Source organism: Canis lupus, chromosome 8 (assembly GCF_048164855.1).
Source record: "Canis lupus baileyi chromosome 8, mCanLup2.hap1, whole genome shotgun sequence".
Classification (NCBI taxonomy): Eukaryota; Metazoa; Chordata; class Mammalia; order Carnivora; family Canidae; genus Canis; species Canis lupus.
The window spans coordinates 62557311-62584150 of NC_132845.1; the positions used below are offsets into that span (position 1 = coordinate 62557311).

Here is a 26840-nt window from a genome sequence, read left to right on the forward strand (position 1 = left end):
CCCCTTGAACCCCAGCAGAGTCAGTCACAGAGCACTGTTCTTTCTCAGTAGCTTCACTTCTGGGCACCATCTTGCGCGCCTCCAGTACTGCCACTGCTGAGGGCCAGCTCCCTCCGGTGTAAGGGGCCAGGGATTCAGCTGTAGTTCTGTTGGGCCCAAATTTAGGTTTGCCTTGTTTGGCTTTTATTCTTTTTGGTACGTTTGGACAATTTCCAGGAAAGAAGGAAAAAATGCTGACTTATTCCACAGTGTTCAAAGCAAAACAGGCCCTTTTAACTTGTAAGCTTGACTCATAACTAACAGGCTTTCTACTTGACTCCCTCCTATACTGCTAGTGCCTGGTAGGTACCCTGACCCTCCAACAACTATAGCCCACTCATGCCAAGGCCCTCGGGGTGCCTGCACTCTCCAGCTCCCCAAACTGGGGTGGTAGCCAGCACACAGGACACAAGATGCCTGTCTGCAGGTCAGATCCCTAGCCACCGTTCAGATCCATCTCTAAGGCCACCTTCTTCACCAAACCAGAAATGCCAGCCCCCGTGCACTGTTTGTGTGACTTTGTTTCCCACTGGCCCAGGTAGATACACTCCATTCACCTCTTAAGCCCAGGCAGGGCACAAAAAGGGTGGTCCAGGCCCGCAGGCAAGGGCACCAGAGCAAATGGATGACCCACACAAGCCCATACCTGGCGCTTCCCTTGCACCAGGCTATGTGCCAGGCAGCCTTGGCACATATAAGTGTATAAGCCAGTGTATAAGCCAGGCCTCTGCCAGGACTTCTCTGGGCAGGTGAGTAGAGCCAGGGTAAATATGCAAGGAAACACGCCATCCAGGAAGGAAAAAGACCTGGAGATTGTTCACCTACCAGACACCTCATTTCAGAAACTACTTCAACAGGTCAATATTTAAAAGGAGGGAAACCAGTCAGGCTTTGATAGGGCCCACTGGAGGAGGGGCTTCGGGGAACAGCTGGGCATGGGGTTCAGGGCTGTCTGCAGCCATGGCCTATTTTCCAGGGCCCCTCACCACACTGCCCAGGAGCCTCTGTGCTCATTCACACACACGCTGAACTCAATTTCCGCATCTGTAAAGTGAGGTCTGAGCAGGAAGGGAGAAAACTGAGAGGCAAATGCTCATTGTAGGGCCTGACACACACCAGAGTGGAAGCACCCTCCCTGCAGAGCCCCTCAGTCACCCCCTCTGGAGGGTGCACAGGCTGGCCCATGGCCCCTCCCTCCTCCACCCTCAGGCCTGGGCCCTGCTTGCCCCAGGGCGGGGGAGGGGGGTGTGCACAAGAGCTCAGGTTGCCTTTTAAGCCAGGCAAAGCCACACTGCTATGACCTGGCACTGGAAGAAGTGAAAATTGGAAATGCATTAATATTGCAGTCTGCAACTACCTATTTCATACTTGACTGAGAAAAATCTGTATTTGGAGGTGGTTTTAAAAAAAAGAACATGGGACTAATTGGATTGCATCTTCTGAGAGACTTGCTAAATGACAAAACCACGAGGGCCATTCTGTGAGCCATTCTAAAACCACTTCCAGCCCACAAGTAGGGCTCGGAAGGGAGGCACCCTCACAGGGGCCGTGTGTAGTTGTAGCACGTGGCCCAAGGCAGAGCTCGCAACTAGGACCAAGATCACGGGCCACATATACCCCGGACGAGATCCTGGGCCTGCCACCGCCCCTGGGAACCACTCCGCAAAGCTCCCTGCTTCATCTCTACACGTATCTCCCAGAGAGAGGCTGTTCTGCCTTTCCAGCCTCTGAAGTTAATACACAAATTTATATTCCTTTCTTGGGCTTGCTCTCCAAATTAACAGGCATAATTACCAGCAATGCCTGCTCTAAACGAATCTAACGCCTAGGGAGCCCGGCTGCTGGCAGACTGTGGTCACACACTGGACAGTGGGCATCCCTGGGGATGCCCTGACCCCTGAAGCCAGACATGACGGCCCTGTCCATCGCTCCCTCTGAGGCTGCTGCTTTTTGTTCTGTAGGCTAGCAAGCCAAGGCCAAAGAGGTAAATGTTCCTCCAAAGCCATGTGCCAGCTGACACTCTGCTGCCATTTTTAGGCCTGAACATGGAGCCAAACACACATGGGGCCCGGGAAGCAGACCTGCCAAGTGTCAGAAGCCAATGGCTTCGGACCTGGTCGAAGGTCCGGCCATCCCCATAACATGAAATGCCCAAGCCTCTGACTTTTCCACTTTGAAAGAGAAGTGGTAGCATCTGCATCACAGGCTGCATGACCAGGTCAGGGACTACAGAGCCCACCCACACACCAGATGCTGGGGACACTCCCAGCCTTCCGAGAAAGGGCTGCCAAGTGGGAAGATGGCTTCACTCTACCATCTTGCCTGTGTTTCACGATCTTCACTTCATACAGCGTACAGGCATTGCTAATTCAAATAGTCAGAAAACACTAAAAATATCCATTTACTGGCTTAGAGCCCAGGCTAGCATCCACCCAAGAGCAGGCCACCAGTCGAGCCTTTGCTTTTGATAGCCAACCATGGCTAGTTGCCCACATGGCGGCTCATGTCCTGACTGCAGGTCTTTACCAATCCCTCTGGCTTTCTGCCCCAGGAACCGTACGTTCCAGAGAAGCGGCATCCACTGAGCCCAGCACTGGCCTCCAGGCCCCCATGAGTGCCAGGAGCACTAAATGGCGTTCGCCAAATTGCTGAATAAACGTAGGTATCACCACTGCCCTGCTCTGGGGTTTTGGCTCCGTTCATGCGGGGCAGGCCCTAACCCCAAACCGCAGAGAGGGGCCTGCTCTAGGGGCCGCCAGCAGAGTCCTGCACTCTGGCAGCCACATGCAGACAGCAGAGAATGGTGGGAGACAAGCCACTGCCGTGTCAGGGTGCCTTTGCAAGGGCCAACAGAGCTCGAGGTCTAATTCTAGAAACCTGGAAACCAGGCCCTCACGTCAGCATGGATCAAGCACAGGAACTGGGGTAACACCTCTGGGAGAACAGAAGGCTGGAAGGTATGAGGCAGGCCCAACGGTCATCCCAGCTTGCCATCTTAGGTGAGTCCAGAACATAGCCCAGCTCAGGCTGAGAAGGCAGAGTCAGGAGTGTGGGGAGGCCTTGGTGGCCAGAACTTATGGTGAAGGGGGTATGCAGGGCCTACCACAAGTGCACAGCAGAACCTGACTGGCATATGCAGGACAGGAAAGACCCCCAGACCAAACAGTGAAGAATGAGAAGAGCCAGGAGGGAAAAGCACCAGCTCTGTCAAGCTGGACTCCAAAGCCCCAGCTCTTGGGGCACCAGGCAGAGCACCCAGGCAGGCTAAGGCCCAGAGCTGGGGATAATTAGCCCTGGGTCCGCCCAGAATGTCATAAAATGCCACCCGACCAGATTAGATTATGTCTAAGGAGTTTCACCAGATCCCTGAACGAACCTCAGGGATCTTCACAGGAATACACACATCTGCGTCCCCCCAACACAGATGTGCACAGAATGACTGAAAACAGTCAATATCACTAAATTCCATACTTCACATATTAAGTATAGACATGAGGAGAAACGGAAGACCAATATAAACTTTGTAGCAACATAAACAGCAACACCTGAAATAAAAAGATACAGGTCGTCCTGCTGGAAGATGAGGTCAGGGAGCTTGGAGACACAGCCACAGGAATGATTCACAATGAAAAAAGAATTTTCAGAAATGAGAAGAGCACACATGGGTGGAGGACAAGTCGCAGTACCCCAACTGTGGGTGAGCGGACACTCACCAGAGGAGGAGGACAGCAAGTCCCCAGAGGTAAGAAACACAGAATCCCCATAGAAGAGTGCAACAAGGTACATCATCATAAAAGAGCCCTCTCTAGAAAGCATCATCAGAGAACACAGACAAGATACAGAGAAGCCTGATGGAGATGACAGGCTTTTGATGGACACAGAGTAAGTCAGAAGTCAGAAGACAATCCCCTTCAAGTCCTCAAAGAAAAAAGCATGGCCTTGAGAGTGAAGGTGAGTAAAACCATCACACGTTTAGCTAGCCTGGTGAAAGGAAAGAAAGAAGGGTCCACATGCTGATGCAAAGGGAGAGCAGAGTCACTGTGGCTGACCTTAAGAAGTCAGAAGGACGGCAAGAGGATCCTGGAACATCTGTCCACCTACAGGCCACCTAGACGATTCAGACAAACTCAAGAAGAAATGTAAGAGCTAAGCAGACCTGTGACAAGTCAGGAGGCTCCGTCAGCAAGAAGATCTCCCACCAAAGGAATGTTCAGGATCAGAGGGCTTCACCAGTGAACACTCATCAGTCATGTAAAAGAACTAACAGAGAATTCCCAAATTCTTCCAAGAAGTTAAAGAGGAGGGAACGTTTCTTAGCTTATTCGACAAGACCAGCATCACCCTGAAACCACAGCCAGAGAGAGCATCACGTGAAAAGAAAACTAAGACCAAGAACCCTTAACAGGCACACAAAACCTCAACAAGGTAGTAGCTGGCCACACTGGAGGCATCTGAAAGGGTCATACGCCAGGAATTCAAGAGTGGCTTGACATAAAAAAATCAATTAATGCAAAGCACCACAGTAACAGAATGAGGGGGAAAAAAACACACGATCATCTCAACTGAGTCAGAAAAAGCACTTGGCAAAAGTCCAACACCCATTCATGATAAAAATGTTCAACAAACCAGGAGTCAAAGGGAATCTCTCCGACCTGATAGAGGGCATTCTCTGACACCCACAGAGAACATCATGCTCTGCGGTAAGGGACTGAGAGCTTCCCCCTCAGATCAAGAAGGAAACACAGATGTCTACTTTCTCCCCTGCCACTGGACATGGAACGGAGTTCCAGTAGCAGCAGTCATGCAAGAGCAAGAAACAAAAGCCATCATATTGGAAAGGAAGAAATAAAGCATCTCTGCTCACAGATGACATGATCTCATAAATGGAAAAATCTACAGAATTCACAAAAGTATTGGAGTTAAAAAGAATTTGGCAAAGTGGCAGGAAACAAGATCAACACACAAACACTGGTGGCATGTCTGCATATTAGCAGTAACAATCAACAAACAATCCAATTCCATTCTCAAGAGCATCAGAGACAGTAAGAAACTCATGAGTAAGCATAACCAAGGAGGAAATACATACACATTGACAACTATAAACATTGCTAAAACAGATGAAAGTAAACCTCAATAAATGGAGATATTCCATGTTCATAGGCTGAATGGAAGACCTACCACTGTTAAGATGGCAATCTTCCTCATAGTGATCTGCAGATTCAATGCAATTCCTATTAAAATCCTCAGTCTTTTTTGCAGAAATGGGAAAGCTGATCCTAAAATTCATATGAAATTACAAAAGACCCCAATAGCAAGATAATTCTGAAAAAGAAGAAAGTTGGAGGACTCGCATTTACTATTTTCAAAACTTACACAAAGTGACAGTAACCAAAACAGTGTGGTGCTGACAAAGGATAGATGAACAGATCAAGGGACCCAAACTGAAATCCAGAAATAAATCCAAGCATCTATGGTCAAGTGATTATCAATAAATGTGCCGGGACCACTAGATGTCCACGGGCAGAAGTAGTAAGGGAGATCCCTACCTCACATCATCTTCAAAAATCAACTCAAAATTATTAAAACCTAAGTGTCAGAGCTAAAACTATAAAACTCTTAGAAGGAAACACAGGAGTAAATCTTTATGACCTCAGATGTAGCAAGTTTCAGATACTGATAGGACACCAAGAATACCAATGACAAAATGGATAAAAGCCAAAACCTTGTGCACACCAAAGGACATCCTCGAGAGACTGAGAAGACACTCAGCAAATTAGCTATCTGATGAAGATCCAGTATCTATAATTTATGAAGAACCCCTACAGAAGTCCTATAACTCAACAATAAAGAGACAGAAAACCCAATTTAAAAATGGGTGAAGGATCCAGAAGGACATTTTTCCAAAGAAACCATGTAAGTGGCCAGCAAGCACATGAGGAAACACTCCATCCACATCACCAGCACTTAGGGAAATGCTTACCAAAACTACAACATGTGCCTTATACCCACCAGGAAAATAACATGCGCTCCTGTCCCCTCTCATTCTGACGTTGGTAATCTGTGTTTTCTTTCCCTTTCGTCTGAGGAGTCTGGCTGGAGAGTCCGCAGAGTGCAACCTCGTGTACAGAACTCACCCCTGAGTGAGACCCAGAGAGTGGGAGACAGATGAACACTTGCAGGGGGAGCTTTCTAGGGGTCTATGCCTTGAACAGAAGCAGATGAGAGCAGGGGCAGGAGACGAGGCTCCTTGGCGGAGCTGCCCAAGCGTCAGGCATAGACTGGCAGCAGGGTCAGTGTGGACCAGTCTCTGACCTGCCTGTCTCCTCTGGTGACAATCAAGTCCCTCCTTCCTTGCAAGGAGGCCTGGCCTGCCAAACTCACTCACAGCTCCAAAGCATAATGAAACTTTAATGCTAATGGTTCTGGAGGCTGGCTCACTACCACAGCATAACCTTTAAATAGAGATTGTGTATTTCAGTTTAATTTGGGAGGATACACAGTTCGATCCCAAGGGCCTTACCCAATTCCATGAATCCATAACCAGCAGGAGGAGCAGAGGAATGTGCCTCAACCTCAAAACAATCCTAATGAACTCAGTGCTGCTGAGCGCCAGAGGGAGGATGCTCAAGCCTCTAGTCTGTTTGATCACATGCTCTGGGGATGCACGAGGGTCTGCCTGGGCCAAGGACCACAGGTGGTACTGATGGAGTCAGGGTGCACTGCATCCTAGGATTCAGGCTGCTGCCTTCTCCCCAGAGCCCAATCAGGGCAGGCAACTCAAGTGTCCTAGAGGAGACAACGCTGAGGTCAGAATGGGAATCCTGGTTAAAGGCTGCCTTTCTGGGTCAGCTCTGGACCCATCATGCATCCAAGAAGGTCCCTGTAGTGGCTGTTGCTTCCTGGGGAGGATGAGAGGGGCTGAAACACACTATCCTCATCACGTTTCACTTCTGGAGGGGCACACCCAACGCAACAGGCCAGACAGGCCACAGGGAGCCAGTGGTGGCTCTCCCAAGCATCTCCTAGTGAATATAGCTGGGACATGCCTGCCAGCACCTCAGAGAAAGAAGCCCAGCTACAGAGCTTGTGCAAGCAGAATTTTTACCCTACAGAGACATTCCCTACGTTGTTGGTAAGAAAGAGGACTCTAGTGACTCCCCAGCCTGCCCACCCAGTGAACAGGCTGAGACAGTACTCCAGAGACGCTGGCAGGGCAGCCCAGCAGTAGGTGACAGGTACATGGTGAACAGAAGACAGAAAGGCCCAAGACACAGACTTGGAGAAATCCAGTATTTCAGCTGAAAAAACAAACAAACAAACAAATAAACAAACAAACCAGAAACAAAGCCCAAAGCTGCCCAGATCTGGAGGCAGTCTGGGCAGCTCACATTTATTCTGGGTATCAACAGGAACACTCAGCATCCCAGTCATGGTTTCTGCTGCCTCAGACCCAGCTCCACAGAGTGGGAAGCCCATCCCCAGGAACTCATGGAAGGAGACATGTCTGTGCCCTGGTGTGACCCGCTTCCAGCGGGGTCCAAAGGGTTGGCTGAGGCAGTGAGGCTCCCTCCTCCAGAACAACAGTTGTTGACATGGGGTGATATTGCCAGAAATTCCAAAAATATCCCACAAGAACTGAAAAAGCCTCTCCAGACAAGTGGATGTAGCAGAAACGTGTCCACAGTTCTAAGGGCTCTGGACCCTCTATGTTTTTACAGATGACATCAAGGAGGCTACAGAGAGGAAAAACCCTCACAACAGAACACCTGAGGTCAGCTCTGTCAAGTGGAGCTTATCCATGGGTCCCAGGACACCCACGTGTCTACACTTCCCAGTTAGGAAGGCACAAGACAAGTCCGACTCCAGAGGAATAGCACAGTCAGGGCCACTGTGCAAGCTTTCCCATAGGCTATGCCCGGGGGCCCTTCCATGGCAAAGGAAGCAGCAGTGAGACCCTGGCTGGCAGAGAGCCCAGGACAGTGAGCCCCCGCAAAAGACCGTGGGAGCCAAGGCCAGGACCATGTGTCACCCAGCTCCCCCTGAACATACTTACAAGGTGTGGCCAACATGTGCGAGAGAAATTGCAGCAGTTGGCGAAGATGTGGCAGATTTAATAATACAGTAGGGAGCAAACTCACTTAATGCGGACACAATAAGAACTGGTAGTTGAGAAGGAGCCAAGCTAGAGAGGGTCAGTGCAGAGGTGCGAGACATTTGAACAATACAAAAACACCGGGCAGCCCGGGTGGCTCAGTGGTTTAGTGAAGCCGGCAGCCCAGGGTGTGATCCTGAGACCCGGGATAGAGTCCCACATCAGGCTCTCTGCATGGAGCCTGCTTCTCCCTCTGCCTCTCTCTCTCTGTGTGTCTCTCATGAATAAATAAATTTTTTTAAAAATACAAAAACAGCATACTTAGAACCAAGGTGAGCCCGAAAAGGTCTGTTGTGGAGGATTCCTCCCCAACTGGAAGGAGACCCATGGTTTTTAAAGATAATTTAGCCAATTTCTATCTGTGGCTATAACAGATTCTCACCGGGCCTTGGCTTTGTGGGCTGGGGTGTGCAGGGGGCTCTTTTTCCTCATCTGGAGTGCCTGCCTTCTCTCAGCCCCTTTACCCCAAGAGGCACCCCAGCAGGCTTGTGGTGAATGTGGTGATGCCAGCTAGGGCAAAGAGCAATGTGCAAGTAATGGAAATGATCAAACACCCAGGCACAGACCTAACAGGAAGCGTGCAAGACTTACTGGAACAGAGGACCAAACTCCAGTGAAGTCTGTGAAGACTGAGAGGCCAGAGACATACCAGATGTCACGAACAGGAAGCTAGGGCTGCAGAGAGCCTACAAGCACAGGGCAACAGGATTCTTCCATGAGAGTTGACAAGCTAACTCCAAGCTTTGCCCAGGACAGAAAACACGGGGATATCTAAGAAAACACTGAGAAGGTCAGGCCTTGTCAGATACGCAACATGCTAAGGCTCTGGGGCTCTGCTTCAGACAGGAACAAAGTGAAGTGTTCCTCCCACATCAGGGGAGTTCTTCTTTTGTGTGAGGATCCAATTAGGAGCAAGAAATTACACCATTAGACGTTCATTTCCTAGGCTAAGAATCATCTTCTCAGAATAGAGTCTCTAAGATGCAGATGGATCCTTGTAAGGTAATAAATCACTAATCTCTTGTTAGGTCTTTGCAAACCCAGCAAAACCAACAAGACCAGCCCCCACACTGGGAGAGAGGACCAGAGACGCAAGCTGCTTCCCTATGTCCACATCTGGTCACTCAGCAAGTACTTTAAACCAGGGTCCGGGGCCCAGTCCCATGGGACTGTGCTATCTGCACAGGACCACTGGCATGAGCAGGCCCCACAGTACCCATCAGCCTGCCACCTGCCCAACTCACCACACCTCTCCCTTCATCTGGGCCATGGCGACAGCACCGGCACCCAGAGTCTGCAATGAGGACTTGGTGACATGGTCTGGGTACAGCACATGGGAGCACTCAGCACTCAGTAGCTGTGGCACTATCTGAAGCAAGTTCATAGTAAGGACAAGGGCTATGGTGATGACCACATGCCCACAAGTGAATGTGGAGCGGGAAGGCAACATGTCATTACGAAGGGACAGCAAGTGGGAAGGAGAGGCAGAGGACGTTTAGCTTGATTCTGAGGGAGAACTCAGCCCCGCGAGATGGAAACACATTCCTAGGGGCAGAAACAGCACGGAGGCAACACGCAAGGGTGAAGGAAGCCGTGTACAGAGAATGGCAGGGCCTTGTGAACACATGCATGAGGAAAGGCATGGCGAGGCGGAACGGCTGCCTGGAAGTGGCTCAGGAGACACTCGTTGAATCCGGCCGATTTACCATGGGGGTGCCAGGCACTAAAACTGTCCAGCTCAAGGTGCATGACCCCTTCCCCCCTTAGGAGCTACATCCTAAGATGTGGGACCATCTCTGCCAGGGCCCCACCTGGACACCCTAAGGAGGAGGGGACCCAGGGCTGAACTCAGGGCATGGACAAGCCTGTGCAGTATGCACCATCCCAGGGCAGCCGGCAAGAGATAGCAGCTAGAAGCCAGCTCCACATCCCTCAGTCACCCCGACCTCTCCAGCCCTGAGGCACCTGCTGGGGACTCTGCTCTCAGGGAAGCCCTGTGCACCCCAGGGCAGCTCAATGCTAACTTCTAAATACACCTCATTGGGATGCCTCAGTGGCTCAGCAGTTAAGAGTCGGCTTCAGCTCAGGTTGTGACCCCGGGGTCCTGGGATCGAGTCCTGAATCAAGCTCCCTGCAGGGAGCCTGCTTCTCCCATTGCCTATGTCTCTGCCTCTCTCTGTGTCTCTCATGAATAGATAAAATCTTTAAAAATAAATAAATAAACAGCATCCCAGGCACCCATCCTCAGAAGCCAGCACTCAACAGTGGATAGGACGGCTGAGAACAGTGTGCGGTGACCAGGACTGTGGGGCCATGGCGTTGGGACACAGGTGGGAGTCCTAACAGAGCCACCCCGGGGGCATGCACAGCTCTGGGCATCAGACACCCCTCAGTGCACTGTCCCCATCTGTGAAGTAGAGACAGTGACAATGCTGCCTGCGCTAACATGGGTTAGTGCAGTCTGGAACACAAAAGATACTTCCATAGTCAGGAATCCTGAAGGCCCAGGTAGAGGTGTGAGCTGGCAGCAAAGCCACTGGAACTGGAAGCCACTAGAAGCCGTGCCTCTGCATCCTGATGAGTAAAAGGCAGGGGGCGGGGTGGGTGACAACGGCCACCTTGCAGGGCTCTGAGAGCTGACGTTTGCAGAACTCTTGGAATAGTGCCCAGCTCGCTGTCAGGTGGGTGAGTGTGCATTAATAAACTACTATCACCACCAGTATTTGGGGCACTCAAGAATGAGCCTAGTCTGCAGATGCCCACCCAGAATCAATCCCACTCCCCAATCACACTCTTCAAGTGCTCACTCCGTGCCAGGCACTAGCCACCTGAAGATGACCAGGATGTCGCTTTGATGTGGAGGAGCCAGCACTGCTCCTAAGCCAGCAGACTGCTCTCCTGCAGCAAAGGTCTGTCTCTCCCACTGGCTACCCTGAGGACATAGGATGGCCAGGCATATGGCCAGCAGTGGGCACAAAAGTGCAGAAGCAGCGACCCCCAGGAAATGCTGGGAGCGAGTGGATGCGGCAGAGGGGCCGGCCTGGGGAAGGTAAGCAGGACCAGGTCCTGGGACACCCACAGACTGCACAGATCATCCAGATCAGCCTTAGAGCTGAGCCAGCCAAGTGCGGCAGGTGAAGCCCAGGTAAGGCTGGGGACACAGCCGCCCACAGGGCCACGTTTGCCCACCTCTCCTGCACTTCAGCGGCAGCTCCTGGGGCTCAGTCTCTGAGGTACCCTGGCCCCAGCCTGCCACCTGCAGCCCCGAACATCTCACTGAATCATGCGGGGTTCCAGAGTCAGACACTGCTCTTGGGGAGTAAACAGGCTGGCCAAAATCTGAGGCTGCCGCCAGCCTTGGAGACCCAACTCCCCTGGCCATTGCAGTGACATTCCCCATAAGCCTTCCTGACTCCCCAACCACAGATGAAGTTCCTCCGTCAAAGCAGGGGGTCTTCCATCCTGGGCTTGGTCCTGTGGCAGGATGGATGCAGGACGTGAAATGAGTCACTATCAGTCACAGAACCAGGAGGTTCTTGTAATAATTTTCCGGAAGGCAGCTGGCAATGCTGGCAGACTGCGATAAGGCCAGGTTCTTGGGCAGGAGGCACGTACAGATGCTGGCTGCCAGCACTGAACAATGAGAGCTCACACAACTCCTCCTGACAATTTCCTGACCCTCGATGCTGGTTTCACAATGACAGAGGCATCAGCAAGCTGCATGCAGGTGTGCGTGGCCCCTCGTAGAGCTTAAAGTCGGCTCTCACTGGCATCTCTTGTCATCTGCGTGTCAGCCCCTCGGAGCTGCAGCTAGTGAGGTTGACACTCGAGGATGAAAGCCCCAGGTTGGGAGAGGCCACATGGAGGCTGAAGGCTGCAGGTTTGAGGATGCTTCTCTCCCTAGGACAGTGGGCCTGCCCTGCTGGGTGCTGCCACCCCACAGATACCCTGTAGAGCGCCTGTCATGGCCAGCGTGGGGCAGCTCGCACATGGACGGAGCTTCTCCCTTTCTGAATGACCGGCCACAGGCCCAGAGGCTGGCAGCGCAAGCCCACAGAAGCTGTTAGCAGACAGTCTCAAGGCGGACAACTGCTTCATCAGCCAGAGTCGGGAGGGGTGTCATTCCCCTTAAATCGGAAAATAAATCTTCACTTCTTGCTCCCTGGAGTACATAAAATATTAGAGGGATTTTTATAGTTATAATAAAAAAACTCATTTCTCCAGCCACTGCTGGCCATATCTAATTAGGGTGAGGGATGTTAATGATACAACTATGGCCCAGGACATTTTTCCTTGTGATATTAATTGCATTTAAAGGGAAAAGCCTGAATTGTGCCATGCTTCCTAATTAGCATGAGTTTGCTAATTAATAACAGAAAGGCAAACCATCTTTGTCTTATCATCTGCAATTAGCTACAGATATTTAAATTCTCTTTTTTCTCCCCTTTCCTAAAGAGTGAATCAATTTAGGGCTCAGAAACAACAGGCTGGGCAAGGTGGCACAGGAATCAGGCCGTCCCCAACCTACCTGGACAGAGGATGGGGAGGCGCCCTCCTGCAACCAGAGGTGCCCCCTGCTGCACCTTTTGCCATGACTGCCCTTAAACAGGGTGAGGGTCACAGAGCCAGACCCAGGGTGGCTTCGGTTCCCATGTCAGAGAGAGCTCTTGCCACCATCCCCACCTTCAACCTCTTACTCCCACGTCAACGAGGGCTTACAACAGGGACTGGGACGCCCTCCTAACCCTCATCTCCTCAGGCTGAAGAAGGTAATGCCCGCAGAGGATGGAAGAAGAGAGGCTCGTGAGCCTCTGAGTGAGCGCCTGCTTCACTCCGCCTCGAGCCATGTGTTCTCCCACTAAGCGGGAAGGAGAGAGAGGAGAAACAAATGGGAACAAGCTCAACATGTGACAATCAGAAGGCAGAGATTAAACCTGTGTGAGGTGACAGCTACAGCCTGGATCCAAGGAAGCAAGGCAACCACAATGTCCCGCTTGTGTGCACCAGAGAGCCTGCAACTCTGCGCATAGCTGGGAAGAGCCAGGTCCTCACTCGCCTGCCAGGCTCTGCACGGCTGGTGCCATGGGGACATTTCAGCCAAAGCTCCCCAAGGAGCATCTTCCCCAAAGGCCTCACAGTGCCTGAGGTATGGCCCCTGCACAGAGGTGGGGGCGCCAGGTCTGCACTGGCTGACATCAGCACCACCTGGGGAGAAGAGGGCCCTCCCACTTACCAGAGTTCTAGTTTAATTAGTCTAGAGGTGGAACCAGTATTCAGGATATTAAGGCTCAAGGGAGCTTTACACAATGGAAAGAAAGTACGGGCTGAAAACAAGGCGAGAAAGCCACCCTCCAGCCCCATGTCCCTTGGGCATCCCCACAATGAGATGCAGCAGCCCCAGTGGCCCCATGGCAGAAGCCTGGGAAAGGCAGGACCCGGGCCGAGATGCCAGCTCTGATAGGTGGTTGTCTCAGCCTCCATGCCGAGGGCTGGGCCTGTGCTCAGCACAACTGCATCCTCCTTCTCCCCACCCGTGTGTGCACGGCAGGACACACAGCCCTCAGCCACATGTCTGTTCAGGTCAAAGATGAGGGAGCGATGCATGTGGACCCGCACATCAGGGTCTCCCCCAGGGTTCTTCATATGGATATGTCTGACTTCAAGGAGCATCCCAACCCCACACCCAAGGTCTAGAAACCAGGCAGGCTGAGCTGCACCCCAGGCATGTCGCACCCCACACCACCCCCCCGCAGTCCCATTAGTCACGCACATACACATGAGCTGGGCCACACTATTGACAAAGCTCCCCACTCCAGGCTCACTGGAGGCAGTTGTCCCCCACTCCCATCAGGCCCCACCTGGGTCCCAAGCTCTGTTCCCCGCCAGATAAGGGTGAAGGATCTACACAGAAGCACAGCGGTTCCCTTCAGATTAGTCCACAATGAATGCATGCTGCAGAGAACTCACTCAGGAACAAGATGTGCCCACAGAGCCCCCTGCAGCAGAAACATTGGCGGGCTGCTGTACATTTTGAAGATCCTGTGTGTGACAACAGGACTGTGCTGTGGGGCCTCTTCCCCAGGTCCTAGGTGCCCCTCCTGGGTTGCATGTCCAGGTGCTGGAGAGCCTGACAGGTCTTGATCCACAAGGTCTACCTTCTTGGTTACGTTCACTGGCTCCGGAAGATGTATACATACCCAGGAGCTTCGAGGGTCTTGATGTGGGAACTCACACCCCCAGGCCTGGGCACCCAACAGCCAGCGGCAGCTCAGACCCCTACGTTTTTCTCTTGCCTTGCCCTCCCCAATCCTCCCATCCCACCTGCAACTCCCCCACCCACTGCCCAGGCCATCCTGCCATCCTTGACCTCTGGACTCATGCTCTACCTAACCCATGTCTATCTTTGGCTCGTCCTACCAATGCCCACCACATAACCCTGCAACCCTCCCTCACCTCTGTGGGTCAGGGGCTCTGAGCACAGCTGGCCTCAGGCTCCCAGGTATTGGCACCTGGGCTTCATCCCATCCGAGCCTCAGGCCCCTGCCTCACGAGTGGGCCGGTTTGGGATCTCCTCAGTACTGGCCTCCACTACGGTCACAGCAGCAGTAAGACATAACAAGACAGCCTGAGGCTGAAAGGATGGCTGCAGGATGATGAAACAAATCCAGGGACATGGCACGCCAACCTGTGGGCCACTCCTATTTTGCAGGTGAAGGCCAGATGATCTGCTCAAAGCTGGGGGCAGACAAACAATGACAGTGCACAAGGAACCCTGAGCTGTGATGTCAGCCTCTGAGCCCACCCCCAACCCCAAGTGGCTGGCATGTGGCCTGGGGCAGAGCAGCTCCACAACACACGCAAACCCTGTGGCCCTCCTATGACCCTGACGGTTAGGTCCACACAGAGACTAAACCACACTGTCTATCCCCCAGATGGTGGTAAGGAAGCCTCTCGACGCTGGGTGCCCAGGCCAGGGTCAGCAGTGCCTGCCTATGCCTGCACCTATCCCCGTGGGCAGCGCACCTGGGGTGGGGGGTGGGGGGTAAGCAGAGGCAATCCAAGAGGGCGGCACATGGAGAGGAAACCTATCAAAGGGCAGCAGAGGGGGATCCCTGGGTGGCTCAGCGGTTTGGCACCTGCCTTTGCCTCAGGGCGTGATCCTGGAGACCCGGGATCCAGTCCCACATCGGGCTCCCTGCATGGAGCCTGCTTCTCCCTCTGCCTGTGTCTCTGCCTCTCTCTCTGTGTCTGTCATGAATAAATAAATAAAATCCTTTAAAAAAAAAAAAAAGGCAGCAGAGCACATCTGGTGCTCAGTAGGGAAACGTGGGCTGCAGAGTCAGGTGGGTGTCTCAGTCTGCACACCGTGAGGTGGGGCCACCACAGGCCAAGAGCCCAGGGATGACCTCATGAGGACATGGCCAGGGTGGTTCAGTAGGGACTGCCGGGCCGAAGGCTCTTTGCTGCTCACATCTGCTCTATGCTGGGCAGGTCATGACGTGGGGCAAAATGCACTGGGGCACCCACATCAGAGTAATCCAGGGGCAGTCCCCAACTCCCAAGCCCCATTCCCTTCTCATCCCCCCTGTGTTTCTGATGAAGGGAAGCGCTGGGAATGTTACAGACCTGCAGGCTTGTGCCTACATGACAAGGACATGATTCCCTCCCTGCCCAGGGTCCAGGGCACCTACCCCCTGGGTTCCCTGTGGCCATGAGACCACCACCAAGTCACTCACCATGTCCGCTCTCTGCTTCTGGCCCCCCAGCTCCTCCAGGGCCTGTGACAGCTGAGCCTTTGAGATAAGAGAGAGAGCAGGGTCAGTGGGCCTCCTGCTGTCCCTCTCCATGCCCTCCCTGCCTGCTGAGCCCAGGGGCCTCAGGGACTGAGAGGCAGCCCTGCATACCCACTGTTAGGAGCAGGTGATGGGAAGAGCACTGGCAAACACAGTGCCAAATCCACTTCTGAATCTGTTCGGCCACCTCATTGGCCCCCCAGTGAGTGCCAGCAGCCATCTCTGCGCAGAAGCACCAGAGGCAATGTTGCCCAGGTGGTAGCCACAGGGTCTGTGCCACCACAAGAGATGGCCCAACCTTGAGCGGAACCAAACCAGCTCATAGACTGGAAACCCTGTCTTTCCTGGAGCAATAGGCGATGGACATGCAGCTGTCATGCACCACCTCCACTTGCAGTGCACCCTGTGGGGTCCCCGCACCTGGCATTTAGGGGTGTGTGGGGAGGAGGCTAGAAGGTGGCCACCTATGAGACCAGTGGTGCTGGATCCTCAGGCTGCAGGAGGCCAGCACCTTGTCTTGACAATGTCTGCGTGCATCCATCAACCCTCCCAGTGTACCTGCTTCCTACATGCCAACCCTGCCAATGAGGCCAGGGCTCCTGCTAAAAGCTCATCAATACTTTGCAAGCTCACCTGAGCAGTACTGCCAGGAGCAGAACTGAAAATAGGGTGAGCACAGGAAGGACAGGACAATGCAATGCACTAAAATCCCAGCTACAAAACCAAGCCAAGATCCCAAAACCAAACACCACCCCTTAGGACCCAGGGCTAAACTTCATTCATGTCCAGTCCTGTGAGCCAGTGAGGTGGCTCCTTACCGCCCACCTGCCTCAGCCTCACCTCAGGCACAGAGGGATGGGCACAGCCATCAGGTGGGCTGGAAGAGGGCTGGAGGGGGGCAGGTGCGCACATAGGGGCAGGGAGAGGTGGCATGGATGCAGGCAGGAAGCTGACGGGGGCTGTGAGTGGGCACATGGGAGGCTGGCGAGCACACCGACTTCCCAGGCACTGCAGAGACCACCTCTCATGGACAGAACATGATGTTCAGAGGAAGGCAGAGAGGAAGCAAAAGGAACATCCATGCCTCGGTGGTCTATTTGTAAACTCATGGCCCCCCGAGAGAGACCATTCACACACTCCATGGACAAAATGAGATCCACTGTGTGGAGCCAGGAAGCAGCCCAGACAGGAGCTCTTCTAGGCTGGTAGTTTGCAGGTGGCTAGTCAGGGAGAGGGGAGCCGATACATGCCACCCACCAGGAGGAAGGACCCGGGCAGGGTGGACCCTTGCCCCTCATGCCCCATGTGGGTCAGCAATGGGGCTCATGCTGGGGACAAAGTCCTGCCCTCTCCCAGGGCACCTCGCCCACCTAATTGGTGCTGGCAGTCGACAGAGAACACCTATGGAGTAGTAACGAGAAACAACGTGAAAGAAAAGTTGGCACAAGACAGAAGCCTCACAGAGGATGAAGCACCTATTCCAAGAAGCACACGGAGAGGCTGTCAACTCTGCTAGAAACCCGCTGTGTACCATTCTGCACCCATTCAGCTGGCAGAAACAAAGAACTGGCATTCCTAGGGGTCAAGAAGGGTGGTGGGGATAAAGACTAGTAAACCACTATGGAAAATGATTGGGGTTTTGCCTCAAGTCTAACACTCATCACCTCCCACTCAGTGATCCCGCCTCACGAATGTGCTGACAGGAAACCACAAAATATGTGCTTAGCGGCGGCTCTGCACAAAACCACTCCTAGCTGTACTATGGTGGGAAGCGTCTGAAAGTGCCCAGAGTGTGTCTGTATGCAATGGCACCAGCAGTCTCCACAACACAGCCCTGGGGCACAGACCCCCTGCGAAGTTGGCCAGGAATGGAGGTAAGTGCAGGGCTGAGTCTACCCGTGGGCACGCCAGGTGTGGGCCATGCCTCTGCACGCAGACTCGGCAAGCTAGCCACAGAAACCAAACCATGACCCCTGGGGCAGTCTGGGTGGCAGAGAGGACCCCGCGGCCAGGGGCTCAGGCCAGGACACTGCAGATTGGGCATAGACGCTTCACCACGGTATCCACAAGGACACAGGTGAGCAGAGGTGCAGAGACTGTGATGAACAGGTAGAGGCTAATCCCAGAGGCTCGGTGCCCCACTCAACATCCCAGTCACTGTGTGAGCGAGATGCATGTAGTGTGCCTCTCAAATCTTTGCACAGTGCGGGGCTCGGAAATGACACAACAGTGACGGATACCTGTTAGGCCTACGTAGACCCTGGGAACCAGAGTAACTGGCAAAAACCTAACTTGGAGGAAAGTCAACACTGTTGGGAACCAAGCGTTCGTTTGCATCTCCCTGAGGGAGTCCTGCCTTAGGGCAGCCGTCAGGAGAACACATCCCGAGTAGTGAGGCTGTGGGGCTCGGCCACCCTCCCTCTAGTCAGGCCCAGGAGCCCACACTGTGTGAGGGGACCCCTCATACTCAGTGAGACAGATGCTGACCAACTAACGTGTCCCACAGAGGTGATGGGCCAGTGATGGGCACCCTCACCCTAAGCTGCTGAACCAGGAAGAAGGGAGGCTTCCAGAGACACATGGGCTGTCTCCATCCAGAGGACGGGGTTACAGAGAAGTGTGCCCACAGGTAGGGAGGGATTGCTGGGTCAGACAGCATGTGCATCACACTCCGAAAGAAGGGGACCTGGAGGGGATCCCTAGGTGGCTCAGCGGTTTAGCACCTGTCTTTGGCCCAGGGCGTGATCCTGGAGTCCTGGGATCGAGTCCCACATCGGGCTCCCTGCATGGAGCCTGCTTCTCCCTTTGCCTGTGTCTCTCTCTCTCTCTCTTTCTCCTCTGTGTCTCTCATGAATAAATAAATAAAATCTAAAAAAAGGGGGGGGGCGGACCTGAACACATGTCCCCTACACCCTGGAGGACTATTTTGGGGTTGGGGTGAGAGGGACAGGGAGAGGGTCCATTCTGCTAAATGAAAAAAGAAGTTTCTAAGAATAGGAAGCTCAACATCACCAAACACCATCCCACAACCTGTCACATGTCCCCCATGGGAAGCCCTGTGTGTCCAGGATCTCAAGGAGCCTCATGACCAGGGGATGGGACAGGTATAGGCAGGCAGCACAGAGCCTCTTGCTGGGTAAGCCGACTCTCCTCAAAGCTAGGCCCATGGGTGGCAAGGGGTGTGCGCCCTCTGGCTCACATGCACAGGAGGGCTGGCACCACTGAGGGAGCTGAGGACAGGGCAGCAGAGACACACCCTCCAACCCCGTATAGGACTGGAGACTGATCACACTCATCCAGACTCCACCAGCCTTGAATGGCTGCATCTACACAGTCTGAAACACAGAGGTCAAAGGGGACCAGGGGAGGAGACATGAGGAGCAAGCAGGGACCGTGGCCCTCATGCTGACAAGGGAGGGGAGGCTCCCATCACACAGCAGCTAGACTGCCCGCACAGACAACGGGCAGGTGCACAAACAGGAGTAGGAGAGCAGGGCAGAGGGCAGCTCCCCATCATGTGGAGAGCATAGCTAGCACTCCGGGTCACACCCAGCCATACCAGGACTGAACGGGCACCAGCAGTGGTCCCGGAGGTTCTCCCAGTCGAGCAGGAAACAGATGATATCCCTGGAGGGGCACTGGTCAGAAAGACAATGTCCAGGGCCCCCAAGTGCTTCCCCCAGTGCTGGGCACCTCGTCAACTGCCCCAACCCCCAGAGCATCCAGCTGGCGTCCAGGCTGAGTCAAGGCAGCCCACACAGACAAAGAGGCCCATGTGGCATGCCGGCCTCATCAGCCCAACCCCAAAGGTGGCCCAGACACCACGTCCCCCTGTACCTCCCAGCCCACACCTGATACTAGACAGCTAAAGCCCCACCAGCTCTAACAAGCTTGTCTGTCTAGAATACTGGGAAGCAGACATGACGCCTGCCAAATCCTGATGGAGATGCAGATCCTGCAGAGCCCTGGCCTTTCTGCAGAGGTCAGGCACTTGCCACCCAATGGGTCAGAGTCCATCCACTGGGCCTTAACTCGTCACTCCTTCCTGTGGTACTGTCCCTCCAAGTGTCACCCCACCCACACAGGCATGTCCAGGGCAGCTGGGGAACAGCTGGGAGCAGGGAGCAGCACCCAGCCAAAGCGGTAGGTGGGCATGGGTCTGCCTTCGCAGTGTCCTGTGTCTGCACATGAAGTCACTCATCTGTAAGAGCAGCTGCTGGCTGGGCTGCTGTCTGTCCGGTACATCCCACCTTGCCCTGCAGTGCTTTACTCCTGCCTTTCTCTTCAGATTTCTGCTATGGCCAGGCTGCCGCCTGAGCAACAGAGTGCCATCAGCCACCCACACTCTTCCTCGGCCACAGGTGATCTGGCACAGGTTGCATCATCTGCAGCATCAGATCCACTCACAGGATGCAGCTCAGGACTCCGCCAGAGATTCTGAGGCCTCAAGAAAAGCCAGGCTAACACCCAGGAGAAGAGGAGGACCTTGCACCTGAGCCCTCGGACAGGCACATAGGTCTGGGCACCACCCGGTGGGAGTGGTCACCTCCCAGGGTTTGGGATGGGGTCCGAGCAGGCCCCAAAGACTGCAACTTCAGGCTCCCAGGAAGGGCGGTTTCCTCCTGCAGCCAGCATTCATGCCAGGTAGAGGCCTACAGGAACCCACGTGTGTCCAGGACCAGGACTGCGATGTCACTCCTGTAACCCTGTGGGACGTCCCCCCTGGTGTGCCGCACGCAAGTCTCCCCACCGGAAAAGGAGGAAAGGATGTATGTGACCCATGTGCTGGTGCTCGTCCTGCACATCAGGGGGTCTGGAGGTAATGGGGGATTGCTCAGGCTCTAGGCTTATGAGGGGCTCAGGAGGAAGCCGGGGGGTCCAGGGAATGACAGGCTGGCTGGAAATTCTCCAACCCCTGGGCCAGTCACAGCAACCAGGATGGAGCATCTCCTGAGGGGAAGAGACACCTACGACAGCCTCAGGAGGCCTCGGCCCCAGCTGACCTCGAGGTAGCAAGTCAGTGGAGGTGGCTGGGAGCGCAGATGCATGGAGGCAGCACAGGAAGAGGAGAACCGGCCCCTCCTCAGGGCATGGGACGCAGGGCCCAGGCGCCCCAGAGAAGGCAGCACACCCAGGGCCTGTATCAGGAAGACGAAGCATGCAGAGAAGTTGGGGAGACCACAGAGCCACGTTAGGCCCGGCAACTCACACAGCCCTTCCTGGTCGAAGGACATGTCCTCCAGACAGGCCCCCAGGTGACCACTGCACTCAGACACATGTCCCAGGCCCACGCGCCACTTGTGACAGGTGGAGGCTGCACTCAGATCTCATGTGGCTATTTTTATCTAGAGGTGAGAAGCTGCTCCTGAAGATGTAGCACCCTGCCAGCACAGGAGCCCAGGCACCACAGACAGGCAGTCCCTGCAGGCCAGGACAGGCTGCCAAAAAGCTATCTGGCTGGGCCGAGGAGGATGCAAGGGCACCAAGCATAGTCCCCACATGCCTTATAGAGAGGAGTGGAGAGGTAAGAGCCCAGGGAGGCCAGGGCACGCCCAAAGTCACAGGACACATGGAGAGAACAAGACTGAAACCTCGGGCCTCCTGCCTTTCTGTTCTACTTCATTCATCACTTTGTGACCAAGCAGAAGGAAAAAGGAGACACTATTCAGTTATCAGGGGCCCTACCAGGTGGCAGCACCCAGACCCACTCATGGTGTTTGTCTGGCAGAGGTTCCGAGGGGCAGAACAAAGCTCTCCCAGCGTGGATGACAGCCACCAGACAAATCTGCTGATGTACAAGCTGGCGGGCTGCTCAGGGGTCAGGTGGAGGCCCAGAGCCTGGGTTCTGACAGGTGACCCTGGCTGCAGTGTAGCCTGTCAGATGGAGGCATCTGTACAATGAAGGCCACTGCTATGACCCAAGCAGTCCAGGCCTCTCCCACACCCAGAACATGCCCAGCCCCGTGAGATGCTCAGTGGTGGAGCCCCAGACCCAGGGTATGGCTGGGTCCCTCCATGCCAGGAGCTCACACTGGGGCAGGGATCTCAGAGTGCGGGTAGGGACCCAAGCTGCCATGCTGATACCTGGGAACTCGCCACAGGTACCACATTCCAGTCCCAAAGTCACTGCATCCCTGCACCCAGATAGGAAATAAAGGACTGGCCTGGGATGTCAGCAAGGTGGTGGGATAGGAGTCTCTGCTGTAACCCTGCAGAGCGTGGGTTGAGACAACTATACACGGGTGAGGACGGAAAAGATAACAGAACCTAAGAGTTGCTGTGAAAAGATAAACAAAATTGATAAGCCTTTTGCTGAACTCAGTAAAAAAATACATCTGACATAAAATCAGAAACGAAAGAGAAGACATTGCAACAGCACAGAAACACGAAGGTGCATAAGAAACTACTAGTGACCGAAATCAATGAACCAAATCACCTGAAAGAAATGGACAAAGTTCCAGAAACACATGAACTCTTGAGAATAAACCCTGAAAAAACAGGAGATCTAAACAGACAAGTAACAAGTAAGGAGGCTGAACTGGTAATAAAAATCTCCCAACAAAGAAAGGCCCAGGACCAGTCAGCTTCATCAGTAAATTCTACCAAACATTTAAAGAATTACTACCAATTCTTCTCAAACTCCTCCAAGAAAATCAGAGAGGAAGATTACTTCCAAACTCATCTTACGAGGCCAACATTAGCCTGATGCCAAAGCCAGACAAGGACGCTACAAGAAAGGCCAATATCCCACTAAACACAGACACCGAAATCTTCAACAAAGTACTAAAAAACCACATTCCACAGCACATTCGGAGGGTCATACATTTAGGCACCCAGGTGGCTCTATCAGTTGAACGTCCAACTCTTGATTTTGGCTCAGGTCATGATCTCAGAGTCATGAGATCGAACCCCACATCAGTCTCCATGCTTAGCACAGACTCTACTTGGGATTGTCTCTCTCTCTCCCCTTCTGCCTTTCTCATCCACATATGCATGCTTACTATCTCGATAAATAAATCTTTAAATAAAAAAAATTTTTTTAAAGAGGGTCACATACCACTACCAAGTGGATTTAGCCCTGGGATGCAAAGATGGTTTGACATGCGCAAATCAAGCAACGGGATGCTCCACGTTAACGGAATGTAGGATAAAAATCATATGATCATCTTGATAGCACACAAACAGTGCTTAATAAAACTCAACATGCTTTCGGGATAAAAATTAACTGGTACTAAAGGAACGTCTTCAGGATAATGAATGTCCTGCCACACAGGACAAGCCCACAGCTCACATCATGCTCCACCGTGAGAAGCTGGGAGCCTTTTCCCTGCCCTCTCTCTATTCCTACTCAACATGGTACTGGAAGTCCTGGCCAGAACAGCCAGACAAGAAAAAGAAATAAGAGGCATCCAAATCTGTAGGGAACAAGTAAAACTGTCCCTGCAGATGACATGATCCTACATACAGGAAATACGACTGCACCAGAAAACTGTTAGAACTAACCAATGAATTCAGTTTTAGGATACGGAATTGACATGCAAAAGTCGGGCAGCCCTGGTGGTGCAGAGGTTTAGTGCCGCCTGCAGGCCGGGTTGTGATCCTGGAGACCCGGGATCGAGTCCCACATCAGGCTCCCTGCATGGGGCCTGCTTCTCCCTCTGCCTGTGTCTCTGCCTCTCTCTCTCTCTCTGTGTGTGTGTGTCTCTCATGAATAAATAAAAAATAAAATCTTAAAAAAAAAACTTAAAAAAAATGACATGCAAAAGTCACTAACAATGAACAATCAAAAAAGAGAATAATTCTAATTTAAAAAAAAAGTTAGAAATAAATCCAAGCAAGGAGGTGAAAGACCTGTAGATGGAAAATGTAAGACACTGCTGTAAGAAACATGAAAAGACACACAAAAAAAGACATTCCGTGCTCATGGATTGGAAGATATAATACTGTTAAAATGTCTGTATTACCCAAAGCAAACTACAGATTCAATGCAGCCCCTACCAAAATTCCAAAGGCATTTTTCACAGAAACAAAAAATTAATCCTAAAAAGTGTACAGAACCACAAAAGACTCAGAGTAGCTAAAGAAATCTTGAGTAAGGAGAACAAAGCTGCAGGCATCACACTTCCTGACTTCAAACTATCACAAAGCTGTAGTAATCAAACAGCATAATACTGGCAGGACAACAGACACACAGACCAAGGGGACAGAATATGGAGCCCAGAAGTAAACCCACACACGTGTCCAACAAATACTTGACAAAGGTGCCAAGGATTCACACTGGGGAAACGATAGACTCTTCAAGAACAGTGTTGAAACACCCACATGGAAAACAATAGTTGCAGATCCTAATTTTACACCACATACACAAAATCAACTCAAAATAAAGACCTGAAACCATAAAAGTCCTAGAAGAAAAAAGAAAAGCTCGCTGATGTTCATCTTAGTGATGATTTTTTTTTTTTTGACACCAAAAGTACAGGCAACAAAAGTGAAAATAAACCAGTGGGCCTGCATCCAACTAAAAAGCTTGTGCCCAACACAAGAAACCATCCACACAAGGGGTAAGGAGAGAGAATATGGAATGGGAGAAAATATTTGCACTCTATCTATCATCTATCTAGTAAAGGTTTAATATCCAATACATGAAAGGAGCTAGGGCAGCCCCAGTGGCGCAGCGGTTTAGTGCCGCCTGCAGCCTAGGGCGTGATCCTGGAGACGTGGGATCGAGTCCCACGTCGGGCTCCTGCATGGAGCCTGTTTCTCACTCTGCCTGTGTCTCTGCCTCTCTCTCTCTCTCTCTCTCTCTCTCTGAATAAATAAATAAATATTAAAAAAAAAAAAGAAAGGAGCTCATGCAACTCAATAGCAAAAAAAAAAAAAAAAAAAAACCCACTCAATTAAAAGTGGGCAAAAGATCTACTTAGAAATTTTCCCCAAGAAAACAGATGGCCAACAGGCACATAAGGAGGTGCTTGTGGCATTGCTCATCAGGGCCACAGGGAGATCTCACTTCATATTTGTTAGGGTGGGTATTCTCAACTAGACAACGGACCGTGAGAGCGCTGGTGAAGGATGCGCCGGGCACCACTAGTGGGAATGCAAACTGGCACAGCCACCACGGGAAACAGCATGGAGCTTCCTCAAAAAATTAAAAATAGAAGTATGATCCATATAATCCAGTACTCCCACTTCTGGGAATATGTCAAAAGGAAATAAAATCACTCCTTCAAAGAAGTGCCTGCAGCCCCGGGTTCGTCACAGGACTATTCACAACAGCCAAGATGGGGAAGCAACCAAAACGCCTGCCAGTGGACGATGGACAGAGGAAACGTGCTCTGAGTACACAATGGAAGATTATTGAGCTTTAAAAAAGAATTAGCCTCTGTCATTTGTGACAAGACAAATGAACCTGGAGGACATTATGCTAAGTGAAAAATACTTAAGACAGACAGACATAGAAGGAAAATTATTACGAAACTGCACTTACATGCAGGATCTGAAATTGCTGAACTCACAGAAACAGAGAGCAGAAACATGGTTGCCAGAGGCCGGGGTAGGAGGGACAGGTAGGTGTACACATGCTACACAAGAATGCACCCCTGGTCGTACAGTGAATGAGACCTGGAGACTCATACACAGCACGATGACAGGATCATAGCTAATTAGACTGTATCCTCAGTACAGCAGGGGTGCTGGCTCTGCAAGCCTAGTGACTGCCTTTCTCAGAGTGACAATGAGGCCCAAGCCCAGAGGCCATTGCTCCACTGAGGTGTCTACACAGAGCCTGCCACCAGCTTTGAGCCCCAACCTCCTGTCTCTGTCCTGAGCACGGGAGCCAGAGCCTCCACCAATATCCGTCTCCCGTGGGTCTGCCCGCCTGCAGGCTCCAAAAGTGCTCCCTGCAGAGACTTCCCTGAGCCCAGCTCATCTCACTTACCCCTTCTTGTCCCCCTGTCTGTTACACACTGCCCATCTTTTAACACTGTCCCAAGGTTTTTCACTGTCTTATGTGTGCTTGTCCACAGGATAGTCACCCAGAGTTCTTTGTGAAAGGAAAGTGAGAAGTACTTTCCTAAGAAAAGAGGATCTCAGACCTGCTGAACTACCCAGGGCTCCTCCAGAGGCCAAATTATGCCCCTCCTGAGCAGGAGGGTGGAAACACTGTCATCGGGCCCTCACAGAAGTAACACAAGGACGGGGAGATGGAAGCAATGGGACAGCCATTCTCCTGACACTGGAAATTGGAAATCTGCTGCCGCAATCTGAAATTGGGATTTTCCACATACCTTCATGAAGCCAGCAGCACCATAATCTGTTTTAATTAAATAAATTAGAAAAACAAATCAGGCTGATATGTGGAATCAAGGTGGCACGAGCTGCATATTTATAGCTCTGTTGACAGAGGAAGGTTCATGACATATGCTACCAACTTATGCAGATGCTTTATTAAGTGGAATAAATAAAATCCATGCAAAACAGCACAAACTTCACCAGAGACGGGCTACTGGGATTCTCCCAATCTCAACACTTCCAGTTTGTTTCCCTGAAACGTGTCTGCCAGACTCAAAACGTGCTCCACATCAGAACTACCTGATTAAGCTAAAGGAGTGAAATGCAGTGGCTCAGAAGGAGCAGGGGAGGTTGTCAAACTCCCAGAATCCCTGTCCCTCCCCGTTAGTGAACAGTTAGGTGCACTGGAGCAGCTCTCTCCCTGCTCCCGTCCATCCACCAACCTGGCCCAGGGGCCCCACACTGTCGTGGTGGCTTCACACTAGCAGCAGCATGCTGGGAGTCCCAGGAAGAGTGGCGCTAGATGACAGTAGGACACCTATAGCCAGCACCCAAATCCAGGCCCC

The 26840-nt window shown here is 52.3% G+C and overlaps 1 protein-coding gene across 11 annotated transcripts in view; it reads right to left on the reverse strand.

Annotated features, from left to right (window-relative positions):
- Positions 1-26840, reverse strand: part of MAD1L1 (mitotic arrest deficient 1 like 1) — a 353832-nt gene that overhangs the window by 134073 nt on the left and 192919 nt on the right. For 9 of the 11 annotated variants that reach the window (XM_072836729.1, XM_072836726.1, XM_072836727.1 and 6 more), the window contains one exon: positions 15928-15984. The exons of 1 other annotated variant lie outside the window; for it this stretch is intronic. In XM_072836729.1, coding sequence (XP_072692830.1) covers positions 15928-15984 — 57 coding nt within the window. Of the gene's footprint in view, positions 1-14644; positions 14667-15927; positions 15985-26840 lie in introns of those variants that run through there. One more of the 11 variants, XM_072836735.1, reaches the window with a different exon arrangement.